A 17320-nucleotide genomic window follows, 5' to 3' on the forward strand; every position below is an offset into this window, starting at 1 on the left:
CGAGGTCGTCGAGAGTCCTGAGCTGGTGGGAGTGAGCGAGCCGCTGGCGAGGTACGTGGGGGAGGTGAGGATGACAGTCAGGATGGATCCGTTGGATGTGATGACCGTCTGGGAAGAGGTGCTTGAAGTGTTGCTGCCACCCGACTGAGCGACCTCGGTGGTGGATGAAGGAGACGTCGAAGATGTGGCTTCTGGTTGGGGAGTTGGGCTAGGGGAGGCATTGGAAGTGAGTTCGGCTGTGCCGGTGGCTGCTGCTGTCGACTGGGCCTCAGTCGAAGGATTTTCCGACATGGACGCAATGGCACCGGTTGTGGATGAGGCAAAGGTCGTGGTCTCCGCCGTCGAGGGCCCAGATATGGTGGCTGCAGTGGAGCCCGGTGTAGCTCCCGAAGAAGTTGAAATAGAGCTCGGATTGCCAGATGGACCTGCGACTGTTCCTGAATCTGGTGATCCAGAGCTGGTCACAGCCGTCGATGCGGGCTCGTTCGATGACGGAATAACCACTGTTGTGCAAGTGGTGGGAAACCCACGATCGTCGTAGCAAATTGGAGCGGTCAAAGTGGTGGGATAGATGGTGACGAGCGTCGGAAACCCTTGCGAGTCGTAGGACGTAATGACTTCAGGGGAAGCCGAGGCCGAAGCTGACGCCGAGGACAAGACCGCCGATGAGGACGGCGATGGGGATGGGGAACTGGAAGCGGACTGAAAGACAGTCAGTAAACGATCACCACGTTAGTTGAAACAAGAGGAAAGCCACTAACTTGCCAGTCCAGAAGTTGAAGAGCTTACCACGCTCTCTACTGTCGCTGTCGCCGTCCCAGACCACGGCCAGCCGGTCCGAGTTGCGGTTACGGATGAGCTGTCGCCGCCATTGCCGAAGGCGAGAGGAGCACTGTTGGGCACCGATGAGGTGACTGCAGGTACTGAATCAGACGAGACCTGCGCACCGTTTCCCTGACCGTTGATTTGACCACCGTTGGAGCTGATGGATTGCCATGTGCCGCTGGTGCCGGAGTAGGAATACTGGGAGCCGGTCGAGTAGTCGGTGACATGTATCGACCTCACATACATGGTGAAAGGCCCAGCGGAGTAGTCGGTAACACCTCCAGCCCATGTGATCGTGCCCTCGGGGTTGGACGGGTCACCACCTGCCCAGGCACCAAGTTTCACGTACATCGGAGTCTGGGGATACTGGCCGGCTTCAGCTTGTGACTGGGTCATCGCTCGAACAGTCTGGCCATCAATGGACCAAACAATCTGGTCGGCAGTCCAATCGATGCTGTAGGTATGGAATCCGTCATGGTTGCCGGGTGCTCCGTGATAGGCTCCTCGGTTGTATCCCGTTGTGGTGATTCCCTTTCCAAAGTAATTGCTTTGGGCCTGACTGTCGTCGCCTCCCACCCATTCCCAGTCTATCTCATCCAGGCAGTCAGACTGCAAGATAGCGGCACTGACTATTCCTGTGCCTGGAGCAGCCTTGACCACGAAATCGACATGTCCGAACATAATATACCATTTCGAGGAGAGGGTGGGAGCGTCGCCGTGCTGAGAGATAGTAAAGGCTGCGCCATCGGAGGTGTAGCTGACTGCGCCTGAAGCCATGAACTCGCTCGAGGAACCGGAAGTGAACTCGACATCGACGCTTCTGCCCAGGGCAGGGTCTGCGGGGCACCCACCTGGGGAGAAGTCAGCCATGTCGCAGGGAGTCAGGCGCTGGGGAACTCACTTTGTTGCAGCGGATTGCACGTTGAGTATGTCTGTGCAGTTGTTGTTGCTAGGAGGGAGGAGAGGGCCAATGCGGCGAGCACTGAGCCCGTCACTGTGGTGTGCATAGTGTACAAGATGAAAGACTCAACGCCGGAACAATGCAGGAAGCACGAGCTGCTGAAGATGCTGAAGAAGACTGGCGAAACTCAAGATTGCAGCATGGCAGTAACACAATGAGTCCCCAGTGCGGATATGTGCTGAATAAACAGGAGACAACAGCAGTGAGCGCTGCGGCAGAAAGATAACGTGGCCATGGGTAGAAAAGTGACTTGTCTCTGAAGAGGCTGGTAACTCGCCTAACGACGCGACGTCAGCTCGCGCAACCGAAGCTGCGGATTTCATGATGTCGACAGGGTGAAGAAGGAGAATGTCTCTTGATTCAGGCGGTGACAAATTCGCTCATTGGCTCGCTTTCTCGAAAAACGGCTTTGTTCAAAGGAAAGGCGACTTGAGAGAGAGGATTGGACAGAAATGAAGAGGCTGAACCAACGACGGACCGTCAGCCTCGTCACAAAGACCCTGATCACCAGGTTCAGAGCAGGCTTGTCGGGTGCCACGGTGGCTGGGTCGGCGCTAACCCCGCTACCCCTGCGCCTTCCGGCTTGGCACCCGTTAAGCCACCGTGGCGCTCTTCTCGAGGAGGTCCCTTCACCCCTGTCATGCATTACTCACACAAGATCGACGTTCGATCAGCAACGTGTTTCACCGTCAACGGTCCAGCCTTTGATTCATGGAATACGGAGTACACGATGTCCATCTTATTGGAGCTTATGGTTTGTGGTGCACTTTTTTGGCAAATTGCCTAGTACGCATCATTCCATCATTCCAGCGTCTTGATCCCTCCCTCATACTGCGACACATTGCTGTACTCCTTTGGATACTTCTCAATCAGCCGCTTGAGCTCCTTCATCTGTTCTTGGGCCTCTGGTGTTATCTCCTCGTAGACATCTTCAAACATTGCGCGTAAGGGCGGCTTCTTGACCTTCTCTGCAGCCGAGAACTCTTGTAGCACTTGTTTGCGGATTGACGCTCTTGCTTCCTTCTCCTTGTCTTCGTCCCAAAGGCCCTTCTTTTCCATCCACTTGCGCAATCGAGTGATGGGGTTATCCCTGCGTTTCCACTCTTCGACTTCCCTCTTGGCTCGATATGCGAAGCTGTCGTCGCTGGTGCTGTGATGACTGACTCGATAGCTCATGGCTTCCACAAGGATTGGTTTGCAGTCGCCCTCGAGGGCGCGTTTCCTTGCTTCTAGCATGACCTCTCTCACTGCGAAGATGTCGTTGCCGTCAACTCGAATTGTATCAATGCCATACCCCAATCCACGACTGGCGATGCCGTCTCCCTTGTACTGCTCAATACTCGACGTCGAAATCGCGAAACCGTTGTTGCGGCACACGAACACCACCGGACATGATTTCGTTGCGGCAATGTTCAATGCTGCATGGAAATCCCCTTCGCTCGCTGCGCCCTCTCCGAAATAACAAGCCACGATCCGGGGAGGGACGTTCGGGTTGATGAGGCGCTGCATCTTCAAGGCGTATGCTGCTCCAGATGCTTGCGGGATCTGGGTCGCTAGGGGACTCGAAACCGTATGCACATTAAGCTTACCACTGCCATAATGCACAGGCATATTGCGTCCCTTGCCGTGGTCGTCCTTGTTCGCAAAAAGCTGACTCATCATTTCCTTCAGCGTGAAACCCCTCTGCACAAGGACGCCTTGCTCGCGATATTGTAAAAAGCACACGTCCTCGGGCGTCAAGGCAGAAGCAGAACCAACAGCTATGCCTTCCTCACCAGCCGATACCATATAAAAGCTGGTTCGTCCTTGGCGTTGCGCATCGAACATGATCAGATCCATAATGCTCACAGTTAGCATGTTCCGATACCATTGGGTGATCTCTGCATCTGAGGCTGATTGTGGGTCTCTAGTATTATCGACAATGTTGCCATCGGCATCCATAATCCGATATGTGGGCATGGCCATCTCCTCGGCCGGATTCTGGAACCTCATCTGCGAGGTAAACTTGCTGTTCAGGGCTCCTGGAAAATGAACACTACAAGGATTCAGTTGGTCGACAGGCACGGGGATCAGAATCAAGCAGGTACTCACGAGTCTGATCCTGCCTTTTGTGCAGGCCCCGTTGACCACGTATCGCTTGCCCATCGTATGCTGTGCCCCCGTACCAGGACTCCAGGCCTGTATCTGCAGCCTGTTGCCAATGGTCTTAGAACAGCCCGATATTTCATGATGACCCGCCCAGACCAGACAAGCCGCCCTCAACAGAAAAATTTAACAGACCACGTCGAAGCAATGTAGTAAGATGGACGAGGAATAGAAAGCAGGAATGCGAGTACTTGACCCTTAGCAGAGGGCTTCGGTTATCCGCGGTCAACAGAGCTGAAAGGGACCCGCTGAAGTTGCCGCTATTGGCTGCATGGTCGCCTTCTCCAAGCTAAACCTCTTTTGGGGACCATGTACAAGAAAACTCTCGACCATCTATTGAACATGTAAGAGAGCAAGCCGACATCACGGTCATGCTGCGTCTCTCCGCCCGACGGCTTGTGAGCCTGTCGAGTCCAACGTCGCGGCTGCCGTCATCACGACGGCTGCTGACAACAAGCCATGTCCGGCCGCAGCAGCTCCCCGGTCAAGACGAGCGGACAACTCACTTTGGCTTCGAGACGATATCGGAAGCACAGAAGGAAGCCAGAGGTAGGCGTCACTCTCCGCGACGCTTATTTCACCGCTAATTCTGTCAGTTGGCGCCGTCTTCTCCTCAGTCGCCTCCTCCTACGACACCATGAACGATCTAATGTCCCTGGGAATCCACCGGCTCTGGAAAGATTACTTCGTCCGCAGCCTCAACCCGGGCAGCCGGGACAGCGAGACAGGCTGGAGCATTCTTGATGTGGCTGGTGGAACGGGTGACATTGCATTCCGTATGCTTGACCACGCGACGAATGTGAACCTCGATCTCAAAACGAGAGTGACCATCGCGGACATTAATCCAGATATGCTGGCTGAAGGGCGAAAGAGAGCTCAGGAAACTCCGTACTGGAATTCAGGACGACTGTCTTTTGTGCAAGGAAACGCCGAACATATGCCCGGTATTGCGTCGAACTCGGTTGATCTCTACACGGTCGCATTTGGGATTCGAAACTTCACCAACAAAGATGCAGCTATCCGCGAGGCCTTCAGAATCCTCAAGCCCGGCGGCGTGTTTGCGTGTCTCGAGTTCAGCCATGTCAACAGCTCGTTATTCAATGCTGTATACAAGAGGTGGAGCTTCGGCGCCATTCCTTTGATAGGGCAGCTGGTCGCCGGAGACCGGGACAGCTACCAATATCTCGTGGAGAGTATCGAACGGTTTCCTACGCAAGAAGAATTCAAAGCCATGATTGAAGCTGCTGGCTTCATTGCGCCGGGTAAAGGCTACGAGAATCTGACAGGAGGCATCGCAAGCATACATCGAGGAGTGAAGCCCCTCTGATCTGCCGAATGGCCAAGTCGTCTCACTCCAGTGAGTCCATCTGATCACGCCAGCCGGACGAGGAAGTCTGGCGACGGACATGTACCGCTCTCGAGCTCTATTTGCAGCACAATGGGTGTCGAACTGTCTAGCTCATCTGCACCCACCAGGTCCAGAGATGTTATCTCTACCACACCCCCCGAGGCCACCATAGGGCGTTCGTTTCACCCCCGTCGACTTGTCGACCTGCGATGCTCTTGGGAACTCTTGACGACACGTGCGCCGCAGCTCGTCGTTTTTCAGCACGGGTGGGATCGAGCGCCTGCAGGTGATAAAAGCCAGTCTTTACTCGCTACCCACGCCTTCCAGGGCTCATCGCCACTCAGGCACTGGTCCGTACCAACACAATGTACTATAGGGAACATTGGATCATGAGCGGGAATAGACGGTCCGCATTTGCCACTTAGAATATTTCTGGCGCTTACCTTTTCCCTATACCGCGATGAAATCGCTCAAGTGAGTAAGAAGTTCGGCAGCTGCCATATATAGATTGAACGTGGGTTCGACCTCTTGCACTGTCCAAATCGTATTTGCGGCTCAGGCACGCAACAACCCCTGCTGCGCGTCCTTGAAAGGAAATCTGGATGTTAACGTCACCCAAGCACCAACCGCAACTGCTTGTGCCCTTGCATCGCAGCACACGAGAGCTCGGCTAAAACAGGCGTAACTGCCAGTACGGAGTAATAACCCCACAGCTCCACCTCCAGAATGTCGCAAGCTTCCCAATGTCTGGTGGCGCCAACCGTGGATCCGGTGCACAGTGGGCAGGAGACCGCCCGGACGTCAGCGTCACGTTGTGCTCGTCCGACCCCGAAGCTACCGATTCTGATCTGGCTATTAGATGGCCTGTGTGGCTATGCCGCTTCGGCGACTGACGGCAGACTCTCAGCTTTCATCTATACTTAGAGCTTGCTGTCACAGTGCTACCTACTTGCTTCTGTCCAGACTGGTCGGATTTGCTTTTGTGGCGACTTGTGCCGCGTCGTCGTCGCTCTCATCAAGTCTCGTGCGAGTGTCTTGATCCACACACTCCGTATTGCCTTGGGTTAACCGCGACATCAAGACCGAAAGCTGCACCACCCCAAGGACTGGAGTCGGTCCAGCCGGAGATACCGATCCTACCACCAAACATTCACTTTTCTCAATCATATTGCGCGCCGGGCGACCACGTCGCGAGTCGAAGCAGCAAAACACTCCATAATATCCGTCTCGCTCTAAGCCTCGGCAGCCAACAATGGGCTGTGGCTCTTCACGCCTCAAAGGGGACGATATCCCTGACCTCAACAGCCAACCGGTCAACACCACAACGTCAAATTCATCGGTCCAACCGATGAAAAAGGTGAGGACCAATTTTTCAGACGTCGACTACGAGCAAGACGGCCACGCGCGGCGCTTGACGGAATATGCACCACACGAAAAGCCCCCTCCAGTCCGAGAAGAGTCGCGTGACTTGTCGGCAGAAAAGCAAGCCGGCGGCTACGAAACCGAACAACGGCAGCAGCAGTTTCTGAACAATGATCTGGCGCCCGATCGACCGGACTTGAACCCGGGTTCATCAGCAGGATTTCCTCACGAGAACGCCGGAGCTGGCTCGACCGCCGCGCAAGCCGCCCCCGACACGGCATTGAAACCATATCAGACCCTCGACGGGGACGGCTGGGACAACGACACCTCCAACTCCAACCCGCAGCAGCGGTCGGCGAATATGGACCTCCGCGATAACCAGGACTCGAACGATCCGACATCCCGCGACGCCAAAGACGCATTCGCCAGGGCAAACGACCCTGCTGATCCTCTGAATCAAGATCACCGCACCCGCCTAGACTTGAACACCCAACACCAGCAGGACGTCCACGAACCCCCCAAGTCAGAGCGCAAGGGTTCCTGGCTCGGGCAGAAATACGCGTCCTACCAGGCGGCCAAGCGAGGCGCGGGGCCAAGCGACGAGGACGTGCTTCAGTACACCGGGAAGGATAGGGACGAGTTGCGTGACTGGGCGCGCGATAGGCCCGGTGTGGGCGGAAACCAGGTGGCCGCTCGGGCGGGCTCGGAAGGGTTGGCAGCGGGAGCGAGTTGGAGTTAGGGACGCAGAAGGGGGGAGGAAGGAAGGTGATTGAAGGGAGCGACGGAGATCGAAGGTGCGACGTATGTCAGCCCGAAGCGCACGCGGTGAAAGACCAGACGCAAGCCGTGGACTGGGGGAAGAGTGCCGCAACGCAACGATGACCAGTGCGCTAGGGTAGGCCATTTGCGCCACACAGAGACTATCCTGTCGACATCGGCCTCCAAATCTTCTAGGACACGCAGAGAAACAGGTGGACAAGGTAGACAGTGGGTGGGCTGGACCTGTGGCAAAAAGAAAGGATCAGAGCTGGCGCGGCCATGTTGATTTTCTCAGACACCTTGATTGTACATTCTTCGGCTTATGGACCCAGTGACTCATCGGATCGTCTATCCTTTTGTATCCAGAATATCACGGATGGCACGTCATTTATGGCGTGGAGTCTTTATATTGTGCTGTATCTAGCCGCCGTCTGCTTTCTGGGCTCTGTGCGTCCCCGCGCTGACTCGAAGGCACTGTATGCTTCGGGGCGGCTTTGTAGTCTGTGCTGTTTCTCTCTACGCACAAATATCCTCCGCGAGCTTTCTGTCGTGCTCGCGTCTACCACCCGCGCTCCCTGTAACGGCAGCGCCCAAACTTTTCGTCTCTTGAGTATAACATCGCTGGCGGCCCCCACGCTGGACGACATGTCAACGCGCATCGAACTCAGAGTTGGACTAATACACTGCTGCGCTGACGCGATATAGAACCCCTAAACTGAACTCCGACGGCTGTATCGCTTGTTTTTTCTGAAGGGTGCTCCTCTCTATTCTTGTCAAGTGCTGGATGCATGGTGGGCGGGCATCGGAAGTAGGTCGCTGTTCATGAAGCCTCGGACAATACTAGCGGCGGAAGCAAGCTAGGCCAGGCGAGTGTCAGACACGATGTTCAATCTGGCGGACGTCCAAGATTCACGATGGCTCTGCAGATGATGCTTCCTTGGCTTTGCCCTTGTGGCTGTCCGGTGGGTGTATGGAGGCGTTGCTGGCCGAGCGGGCGTCGTCTCTATAGAGGCGATTCTGCTCGATGTACTCTACAACTGGGGCCGGGATCAAGTACTGCACACTCATGCCTCGTCGCAGGAACAGCCTGATCTTCGTGCTGCTGACGTCATTCTGGATGAGTTGCTGGATCACGTGAATATTCTCACGATAGTTCTGTAAGCTTGCCAGGGCTTCGTCGATGTCGGTGCCGGACCGCTCGATGATAAAGGTGCCGTACCTCCCGAGAATGTGGTCGAGATCTTTCTCACTCCAAACACCTGGGGTTGACATGGTTTGGATCAAATCCGCTCCGGCAAGAAGAGAAATCTTGACTTGCTTGCGTGTGCCGTTGCCACAGTCGATGCCCTTTCGGACCACGTTGATCTCATGGTCGAAATGGTCGAGCACCTTGGCCGTGGCTGTGTAGTCTTTCTTCTCGGCTTCCCAGGAGTCAACCATTAGCCAGTTGGAGGCTTTATCAATTGCTAACTGGCACATTGCAACTCTGTGATGGAAGAATTAGCCTGGAACTCCGCCGTGAAGAGTATACGAGATATACCTGTGTTCTGCTGGGGCTAAGCCTTGCTTCTTGTATGCGTCCGATACCGGCGACAGGTAGCCGCCCACCATTTCATAGTCGGTGTTGTGTTTGGCGTAGTCTGCGGCCATGACGAACATGCGAAGATGTAGAAAAGTTATGGGGGAGAAAGAGCCACAAGCTATCAGCAAAAGAGGCGTCTTCTCCGGGTCGTCCATCTTTTTCTTGAGGCGAGACTCTGGAAAGTGATATTCGTCCATCGTGTCGCCGTCACCGGTGATTGCTTGGAGGACGGTCGATCTGGTCTGCGTCAGGGTGTAATTGACCTTCTTCACAGCTCGGGAGGAATGAGAGGCAGGCAGAAGGATGGCCGAGGATAACAGTGATTTGTCAAGGGGGGTATTATGGGTGGAAATGGACAAGGCGTAAGGCGGGGCAACGGCGCCTTGCCGGCGTTGAAGACCGACTCTGGTTGCGAAAGTCCTGCGTAGGAGACAGGATCTGACTGAGGTGGACGGAGGGAGCAGATTGTAGGAACGATCCAGCATCAGGGCCTCATCGCCCACGCTGAGAGAGTTGGTTTTGGGGGCGAGGCAGGTATATCCGTTCAGCTGTGCGGAGTGGAGGAGAAAAAGCCGACACGAGGCGGGCTTGGGTCAAGGTCCCTTAGGCTCTCGCGGCGCGTTGGAGAAGTGGAAAGCCACGCTCGATTCTCCGGCAGGCGACCGTCGGCGGCAGTCGTCTGGAAGCCTCAAACAGCCGGAGAGGGTGAGTAATTCTGGATAAACCGGGACTTTCGCTTCGTCGCCAACCGGAAAAGGCAACGCCCGGATTTGTCGAGTGGGGAAAGAAGAAAAACAGGAAGATCGAGACTGTGATACCAGGAGTCGGTACGATGCAAATGGGATAGGAAGGGGAATTAATTCTTACAGCACCTAGTCAGCAGGAGCAGCAGGAGTCCTGGCTTTTAAGAAGCTCAGACGCCTCATTGTTGCATTGCGTACGGTGTCGTGTGTAGGGACGATCTGCTTGCCCGCCTCTTCAGCCGGCAGTTTCTCTTAGCAGAATCACGGCGATGAATCCACCTCTGCTTATCGGTCATTGAAAGAAAACCGCAAATCGTGGCCGCCCTGCAGCTCTCCATTCGTCTTCATTTATGACAACACAGGGACCCAGGGCATTTGTGACACCTTATATTTTCCGATCTGGCGTCATCAACGCTGCAGCCGTGGTGGCCGCAGAACGGACTCACGACCAGTCCTGCACAGCAGGCAGTCATGTCAGGCAAAGGCAAGGCAAGGCTCGCCGCTGCAGCTTACCCATCACGGTGCGCCAACAACTGTTCGCATGTTGTCGAGTTGCTGCATGCATATGCATGACGGACCTCGAGAACTATCGCGGCCTCATTCACGTGGTGAGTTACTGGTGCATGCCACAACACATGCCTCCTACGTTTACTGTGTAAAGATGCAAGGAAACCACATCATGACCACGGATGCTGCAGAGAATTGGATTCTGCGGAGAGCATCACGAAAGGTCTTTGGCACGAACAAGGGCTGGTGAGAATCGTCTCGAATGTAGCGGGGAAGCAGCAACCCAGCGACGTCGCAGTCAAAGGCCAGTCGGTGAGGCTCTTACACATGAGCCACTGGGGGCGGCTGTTCATGATTGAAGAGGGGGATTTTGCTGCCTTTAATACTCTGACGTGCCCGTGATTAGGGAGGGAGACCCGAAATCCCCTTACCTAGGTAGGCATGGCGTTCCACTCTTGGGCCAACGGCTACGGCTGCGGGTTCGACGTCGTCGAGCATCTGTCCAACGCATGGCTCCCCAAACTCATCCTCTGTTACTCCCATGACCAGACGTCAAGACGGCGTATCTGATTTCACGCATCTGGTATCTGTACATTCATTTCCCATCTGATCACCTTTAGATACCCCCCGCTGCAGATGGCGGGTTAACATGGCACATCCGCAACCTGCACGCAATTCACATTTAAATCACATCAACGAGCGTGCTGCGACTCTTGCCTCTAATCACCGACCGGCCTCTGCAACCAACACCGCGACTTCCTCGCAACCGCATGATTCACCCTCCTCGCAGAGATCCAGGTACTACTGCCTTTCCTGTTTCATTCATCATTTCTGCCTTGTGCTTGGCTCAAAGTCATTTCTCCGCCTTGTTGTCGCCTCGGGCCTCAACACAACCTGAAGGACACCTCAGGTTGAACTGCACAAACTTTAGTGCCACCACTCCATCCTCCTTCCCTCATTTCCTACCACTGATATTATCACGTCGTCCGCATTGCCTGATGAGAACCATTGCTCATGTCCCGCAGAGTCACTCGTTCCTCTGCGAGGCTCGCTGCAGAGTCTGGCGTCCCCGCCACTTCAACACCTCTTGCTCCCCTGCAATCATCGCCATCGGTTTCGATACCCAATCCTCCTGCCGCAACCTCGAGAAAGCGGAAAGCCCCGAGCCGTCGTGCCTCTAACCCTACCGACGACCCAGAAGAGAAGAGCCCTCCCTCGACCCGTGGCGGCAAGAGACAGAAATTGGCCGAGCCGCCGCAGAACGAGCCAACAGCTCCGCAACCTGCGGCTCGATCGACTCGAAGACGCAGCGGCCAGAAAGAACCGGCAATGTCTAATAATGCGTATGTCTTCAGAGAGTGCAAGCTACGAATAACATCGGCTAATTGCATTAGTTCATCGTCCAAGTACCACGAAGAATCCGAGAAGCCGTTGGCAGCAAAATCAGGCTCCCGACGCCAGTCTAGCAGAGGTAACAAGACACAAGGTAGTTTACAGTCTCAAGGCGGAGTTTCTCCTTCGCTGATAGCCTCGACAGAAATATCCGCACAATCGCAGACTCCTCAACCACGTCGCCAGAGGAAACGTTTGGGCAAGAAAGACCAGGATGTTCACATGAGGGACGAAGAACACGAGAACGAGAAGCCTGCTAAAGAAGAGAATGACACTTCTCCTGCCCCTGATCGTTCGAACAGTGACAGCAACGACGGAGACGATCACAGCGGCATGGATGACGATGATGGCCCAGATCCTTTTTCCGCAGCCCTTTTCGGCTCTGGCCGCGGCCCGCCGTCAGGGCTATCAAGCACCCTAAGAGCCTTGAGTGGGATGATGAGCGGCATGTCTTCGAGACTCCGAGATATCCTAAACAGCCTCCGGCAATCGGACAATCCAACCATGCAGATGGTGGCTCTCGAAGAGCTCTCGAACCTCTTGCTGGTCTCGAATGAAGATAATCTCTCGGGTCAATTTTCACCAGATCCTTATGTCAAAGAACTCGTGGCTTTGATGCAGCCGAATCCCATTACCGGCGAGGAGAACCCGGAGATGATGCTTCTGGCTTGCCGTTGTATTGCCAATCTGATGGAGGCTTTACGAGGCTCTGTGGCCAATGTGGTCTACGGAGGGGCTGTACCAGTACTCTGTCAAAAGCTGCTTGATATTCAGTACATCGACGTCGCCGAGCAGGCCTTGAGCACGTTGTCTAAAGTCTCAATCGATTTCCCGGCATCAATCGTCCGCGAGGGAGGTTTGACTGCATGTCTTCAATTTCTTGACTTCTTTGCTACCGGCACTCAGCGAACCGCCGTCACTACCGCGGCAAACTGCTGTCGTAACATCCCTCACGATTCCTTCCCGGTCATTCGAGACGTTATGCCGATCCTGCTCAACGTCTTGTCGAGCCACGATCAAAAAGTCGTCGAACAAGGCTGTCTATGCGTCACCCGAGTCATCGATAGTTTCAAGCATAGCCCGGACAAGCTGGAGCAGTTGGTGGACCCCCCTTTACTGCGAGCAGTTCTGGGACTTCTGTTGCCAGGCACCACCAACCTCATCGGGGCGAACATTCACACGGAATTTCTGCGCGTGCTCGCAATAGTGGCGCGAGCAAGCCCTCAGCTTTCCGGAGATCTGTTGAAAATGAACGTCGTGGACACCTTGTACCAGATTCTTACTGGCGTGTCCCCTCCGAGCGAGAGTGACGACGATGCCTCAAAGATTGACAGTGTTGTCATCATGCAAGCTCTGATCCACAGACCGAGAGAGCAGGTATACGAGACCTTGAATGTTATTTGCGAACTTCTACCGCGCCCGAAGCTCTCCAGCGAGTCAGGCTCCGAAGTTTACGACGATGTGGATGATTACATGTCGGATGAAGACGGCCAACCTTCTGACCAGCAGTCAAAAACAGAGAAGAGACTTGAAGCCTTGGCAGACTGCAAGCAAGAGACACGCCGCTTTGCGACCATCCTCCTGCCCACGTTGACCGATGCTTATTCAAGCACTGTCAACCTGAGTGTCCGCCAGAAGGTGCTTATTGCTCAGCTCAAAATCCTGTCCAACCTGGAGACGAATGTCGTCGAGGAGGCACTACGACCAGTGCCATATGCGTCATTTCTCGCATCGATCCTATCTCAAGAAGATCACCCAAGCCTTGTAGTTTTCGCCTTGCAGGCTTCGGAGCTGCTCTTTGAGAGACTTGAGGACATCTATCAGTATCAGTTCCATCGCGAAGGTGTCATTGGCGAGATTAAGAAGCTCGCTGACCGACCCCTCGCGGTGGACTCAAAGCCACCCAAAAGCACTGATGCTGATGATGCCAATGCTGTCGCAGGAAGTGCCGGCATCCAGGCGAAGCTGGGGACCAGTCAACACGAAAATGACGACGACGGAGAACACAATGACGACGATGGCGAGGATGATGAATATGGCGATCCAGATGATGACGATGACGATGACGAGAGAGACAACGAGGACCTTGCTGCTCGACGCCTCCATGATGCTACGGACGGCTCCCAAAGTTCAGACTCCTCCGATGATGAAGATATTCCGTCGCCTCTTGCCATCGCTGGCGTTTCTGACTTGGTCATCATGCGAGCGAAGAATTTCCTGGCCAGGTATGACACGGCCAAGGGTAAAGAGATGAAGGAAAAGGCAGCCAACATTCGAAACGACCTGCACAAGCTTGCGACCGACATTGAAGTCTTCTACCGTCAGCCAAACCCAAATGAAGCTGGCAACAAGCTCTTTCAACGCCTTGCCAGTTACTTTGACGAAGACGCTCTGGAGAGCATAACAAGTTCAGAATTGTTAGACTCGGGCATCATCCGTGTCCTGGTACAAGTCTTGTCTGACGGACCTTCGTCCAACATTGGCGTAGCTAGAGCTAACCTGGTCTCCGCCTTTATGGAAACAACCTATCGAAGCAACACCAAGACAACATCCGCGACGTCTGCAGTAACACCATTCAGCGTCCTCATACAGAAGCTTCAGGATTTACTTAGCCGCGCGGAACACTTTGAGGTCCTGACCGTCAACAACAACGCTTCGGAGAGCAGTCGGAGCAGCTCCACGTCTATGCTGTCGCGTCAGATCCGCCTAAAGCTGACAGCAGACTCCGACAGTGACATCCCTTTGACCTACCGCGACATGATAGTGTCGATTCACGCCATCGCAACCTTCAAAGCGCTTGATGACTACCTGCGGCCTCGAATCACCCTGTCAGAGCGCCCACCGTCATCGGCGCAGCGCCGTCGGGATATGCTGCAACAGATCGCCAATGCCCGCCTTGCGCACTTGTCTGGTGCCGCCGAATCAGGCCTTCTCTCCCCGCTTGGCCAAGAACTTGGTTCTCCAGCTACGCCGGCTAAGGTAGAGTCACGCCCTCCGTCTCAAACGAAACGACGGTCTCAAGAGCGTCAGACTCCCGCCGAAAAGAAGCCAAGGGAAAAGACGGAGCGGAAGCGGTCAAATCGACGCGATCAAGCTTTATCTGCAGATCAGCCATCCGCACCACCACCAGAGTCCAGTCCCGGAGAAACGCAACACCAACTCGAATGCGCAGACGAAAAGGTGCTTGAAGATGATGAGGGCGACGACCCTGAGGGCGTTGGAGCTCTGGACGCTTTCGTCGATGGACTCGAGGAAGACATGTCGGATGAAGAAATGCCCGAACCCGGCGCTGTGAACATGGAGATTGGGTCTACTGGCAAGGTGACGGCTCGAAAAGAGGATGGGACCAGAGTTGCAACTCCTCAGCCAGGGACACCTATTCCCCCAAGTGCTCGACCACCATCTTCAGGACAGTCTCCTGGACCCTCGCCAGTTACTGCGGGTGGTCGTCCTTCATACGCCCAAGCGCTTGCAGCTGTGCCTCAAGACTGGCACATCGAGTTCAGCATCGACGGAAAAATCATCCCGAATAACACGACCATCTACCGCGCCGTCCACCACAACCGTGATCAGCCGCAGGATCTCTCATCACGGAGCGTCTGGTCAGGCGTCCATACAGTCAAATTCAGAAAAGTCCGAGGCCCGCCACCTGCGCCTTCGAGCTTGGCTCCTGTTGGCGCGACAGAGAAGCGAGGTTCTCAGAATGCGCTTCCAGCGTCACTCGAAGGTCACCCCATCACGTCCAAAATACTAACTCTGCTCGGGATCTTGCACGACTTGAACGCGAATCTCGATGAGATACGAGAGACAACTGGACAGTCCGGACTGAAGCTTTATGCCGAGCCTCTGGCGTCATTCATCAACACCAAATTGACCGCCAAGATGAACCGTCAATTGGAGGAACCACTTATTGTAGCTAGTAACTGCTTGCCGGACTGGAGTGAGGACCTGGCTCGGTCGTTCCCATTCCTGTTTCCCTTTGAAACCCGACACTTGTTCCTGCAATCGACCTCTTTCGGGTACTCGCGCTCGATGGTCCGATGGCAGAACAATCAATCCGAAAATGATGATCGCCGCGATCGACGGAGAGATGACAGACCCATGCTGGGTAGACCCCAGCGGCAGAAGGTGCGCATATCACGTCACCGTATCCTGGAGAGTGCCATGAAGGTCATGGACATGTATGGTGCGTCGCCAAGTGTGCTCGAGGTCGAATACTTTGAAGAGGTTGGGACGGGTCTGGGCCCGACCCTCGAATTCTACTCGAGCGTGTCCAAAGAATTCTCCAAGAAGAAACTGAAGATGTGGCGCGAAAATGATTCTGCAGACAAGGATCAATTCGCCGTTGGGAAAAATGGACTCTTTCCAATCCCTACGAGTCCGGAAGAGGGCGGCAAAGAAGCAGGCAAGAAGCTCTCGTTGTTGTTCAAGACGCTTGGAAAATTCGTGGCTCGCTCGATGCTCGACTCTCGCATCATTGATATCACCTTCAGCCCGACCTTCTTCAAGATAGGCGGCATCACAAATGCTGTTCCTTCCATTGGCCTGTTGCGCACCATCGACCAGGATCTTGCCAACTCTCTTTCTCAGCTCCAGCACATCGTCAAAGCGAAGGCCAAGATCGAACTCGACTCGTCCATGTCGGAGGAAGAGAAAGCAGAAGCAATGCAGAACCTGAACATCCATGGTGCCAAAATTGAGGATCTCGCCCTTGACTTCACACTCCCAGGCTATCCCGATATTGAGCTGATATCAGAAGGCTCGAACGTGACGGTCAATCTAGACAACGTCCAGCAGTACATTGATCGAGTGCTCGACCTGAGCCTTGGAAGCGGCGTTCGGCCCCAGATTGAAGCATTCCAGACCGGGTTTTCTCAAGTCTTCTCCTACTCGTCCTTGAGAGCCTTTACGCCCGACGAGCTAGTCATGCTATTTGGCCGCACGCAAGAGGACTGGAGTATCGAGACGTTGATGGATTCGGTCAAAGCCGATCACGGCTTCAACATGGACAGCAAGAGTGTCAAGAATCTACTGCAAACAATGTCGGAACTCAGTCTTTCACAGCGCCGCGATTTCCTCCAGTTTGTCACAGGCAGCCCGAAGCTTCCAATCGGAGGGTTCAAGAGTCTGACTCCCATGTTCACCGTCGTCTGCAAACCGAGTGAGCCTCCTTACACGTCGGACGACTATCTGCCGAGTGTCATGACTTGCGTCAACTATCTCAAGCTTCCGGACTACACGACGCAAGATGTGCTCAAGAAAAGATTGTTTGTGGCCATCCGGGAAGGGCAGGGTGCTTTCCACCTGTCTTGATGTCGTTGCAATTCCGGGGTCCCAAGGAACAGCCACGGCCGCACAAGACATCTCCGGGAAAGTCGGTACGAAGAGGTGAACATCGGGTCGCCATAGTCATGGCTCGATGGATAGTGAGCTCAAACTTGCAAAAGGAATGGACGCACGAGCTGCGCGACGGGGTGGGTCATGGGCATGTCATTCTCACTTCACGAACTGAAACACTACGCTTTTCACGAACGATTGAAAACGGGCCTGCTTGGCCCGGGGGCATAGCTGAGCACCGCTCCTTTCATTGCCACAATTTGAATCGACCCAGAGGGTCATCAGGCGCCAAGTTGCTTCGTGACTACGAAGGAGTCGGGTTTGGCTGGAAGGAAATCCGCCCATGGGTGCCTGCTTGT

At 54.7% G+C, this 17320-nt stretch overlaps 6 protein-coding genes across 6 annotated transcripts; 3 read left to right on the forward strand and 3 right to left on the reverse strand.

The window, feature by feature from the left end:
- Window positions 1-756: 756 nt before the first annotated feature.
- Window positions 757-1832, reverse strand: A1O7_09463 (murein transglycosylase; the record flags this gene model as incomplete). The annotated part of the gene is made up of 2 exons (XM_007763451.1): window positions 757-1676; window positions 1727-1832. The coding sequence occupies 2 exons, from the start codon at window positions 1830-1832 to the stop codon at window positions 757-759; spliced, it is 1026 nt and encodes a 341-aa protein (XP_007761641.1).
- Window positions 1833-2587: 755 nt separating this feature from the next.
- Window positions 2588-3931, reverse strand: A1O7_09464 (2-oxoisovalerate dehydrogenase E1 component, alpha subunit; the record flags this gene model as incomplete). Its single annotated transcript, XM_007763452.1, has 1 exon — window positions 2588-3931. One exon carries the CDS (start codon window positions 3929-3931, stop codon window positions 2588-2590), a length of 1344 nt encoding a protein of 447 aa, XP_007761642.1.
- A 371-nt stretch (window positions 3932-4302) lies between these two features.
- On the forward strand, window positions 4303-5258 carry A1O7_09465 (ubiquinone biosynthesis methyltransferase; the record flags this gene model as incomplete). Its single annotated transcript, XM_007763453.1, has 2 exons — window positions 4303-4480; window positions 4528-5258. 2 exons carry the CDS (start codon window positions 4303-4305, stop codon window positions 5256-5258), a joined length of 909 nt encoding a protein of 302 aa, XP_007761643.1.
- A 1273-nt stretch (window positions 5259-6531) lies between these two features.
- A1O7_09466 (uncharacterized protein) lies at window positions 6532-7380 on the forward strand (the record flags this gene model as incomplete). Its single annotated transcript, XM_007763454.1, has 1 exon — window positions 6532-7380. One exon carries the CDS (start codon window positions 6532-6534, stop codon window positions 7378-7380), a length of 849 nt encoding a protein of 282 aa, XP_007761644.1.
- A 929-nt stretch (window positions 7381-8309) lies between these two features.
- A1O7_09467 (nicotinate (nicotinamide) nucleotide adenylyltransferase) lies at window positions 8310-9179 on the reverse strand (the record flags this gene model as incomplete). Its single annotated transcript, XM_007763455.1, has 2 exons — window positions 8310-8886; window positions 8941-9179. The coding sequence occupies 2 exons, from the start codon at window positions 9177-9179 to the stop codon at window positions 8310-8312; spliced, it is 816 nt and encodes a 271-aa protein (XP_007761645.1).
- Window positions 9180-11246: 2067 nt separating this feature from the next.
- On the forward strand, window positions 11247-16937 carry A1O7_09468 (E3 ubiquitin-protein ligase TRIP12; the record flags this gene model as incomplete). Its single annotated transcript, XM_007763456.1, has 3 exons — window positions 11247-11575; window positions 11627-11718; window positions 11770-16937. 3 exons carry the CDS (start codon window positions 11247-11249, stop codon window positions 16935-16937), a joined length of 5589 nt encoding a protein of 1862 aa, XP_007761646.1.
- Window positions 16938-17320: the final 383 nt, after the last annotated feature.

The sequence above is a fragment of the Cladophialophora yegresii genome (assembly GCF_000585515.1).
Source record: "Cladophialophora yegresii CBS 114405 chromosome Unknown aczIN-supercont1.7, whole genome shotgun sequence".
Taxonomy (NCBI): Eukaryota; Fungi; Ascomycota; class Eurotiomycetes; order Chaetothyriales; family Herpotrichiellaceae; genus Cladophialophora; species Cladophialophora yegresii.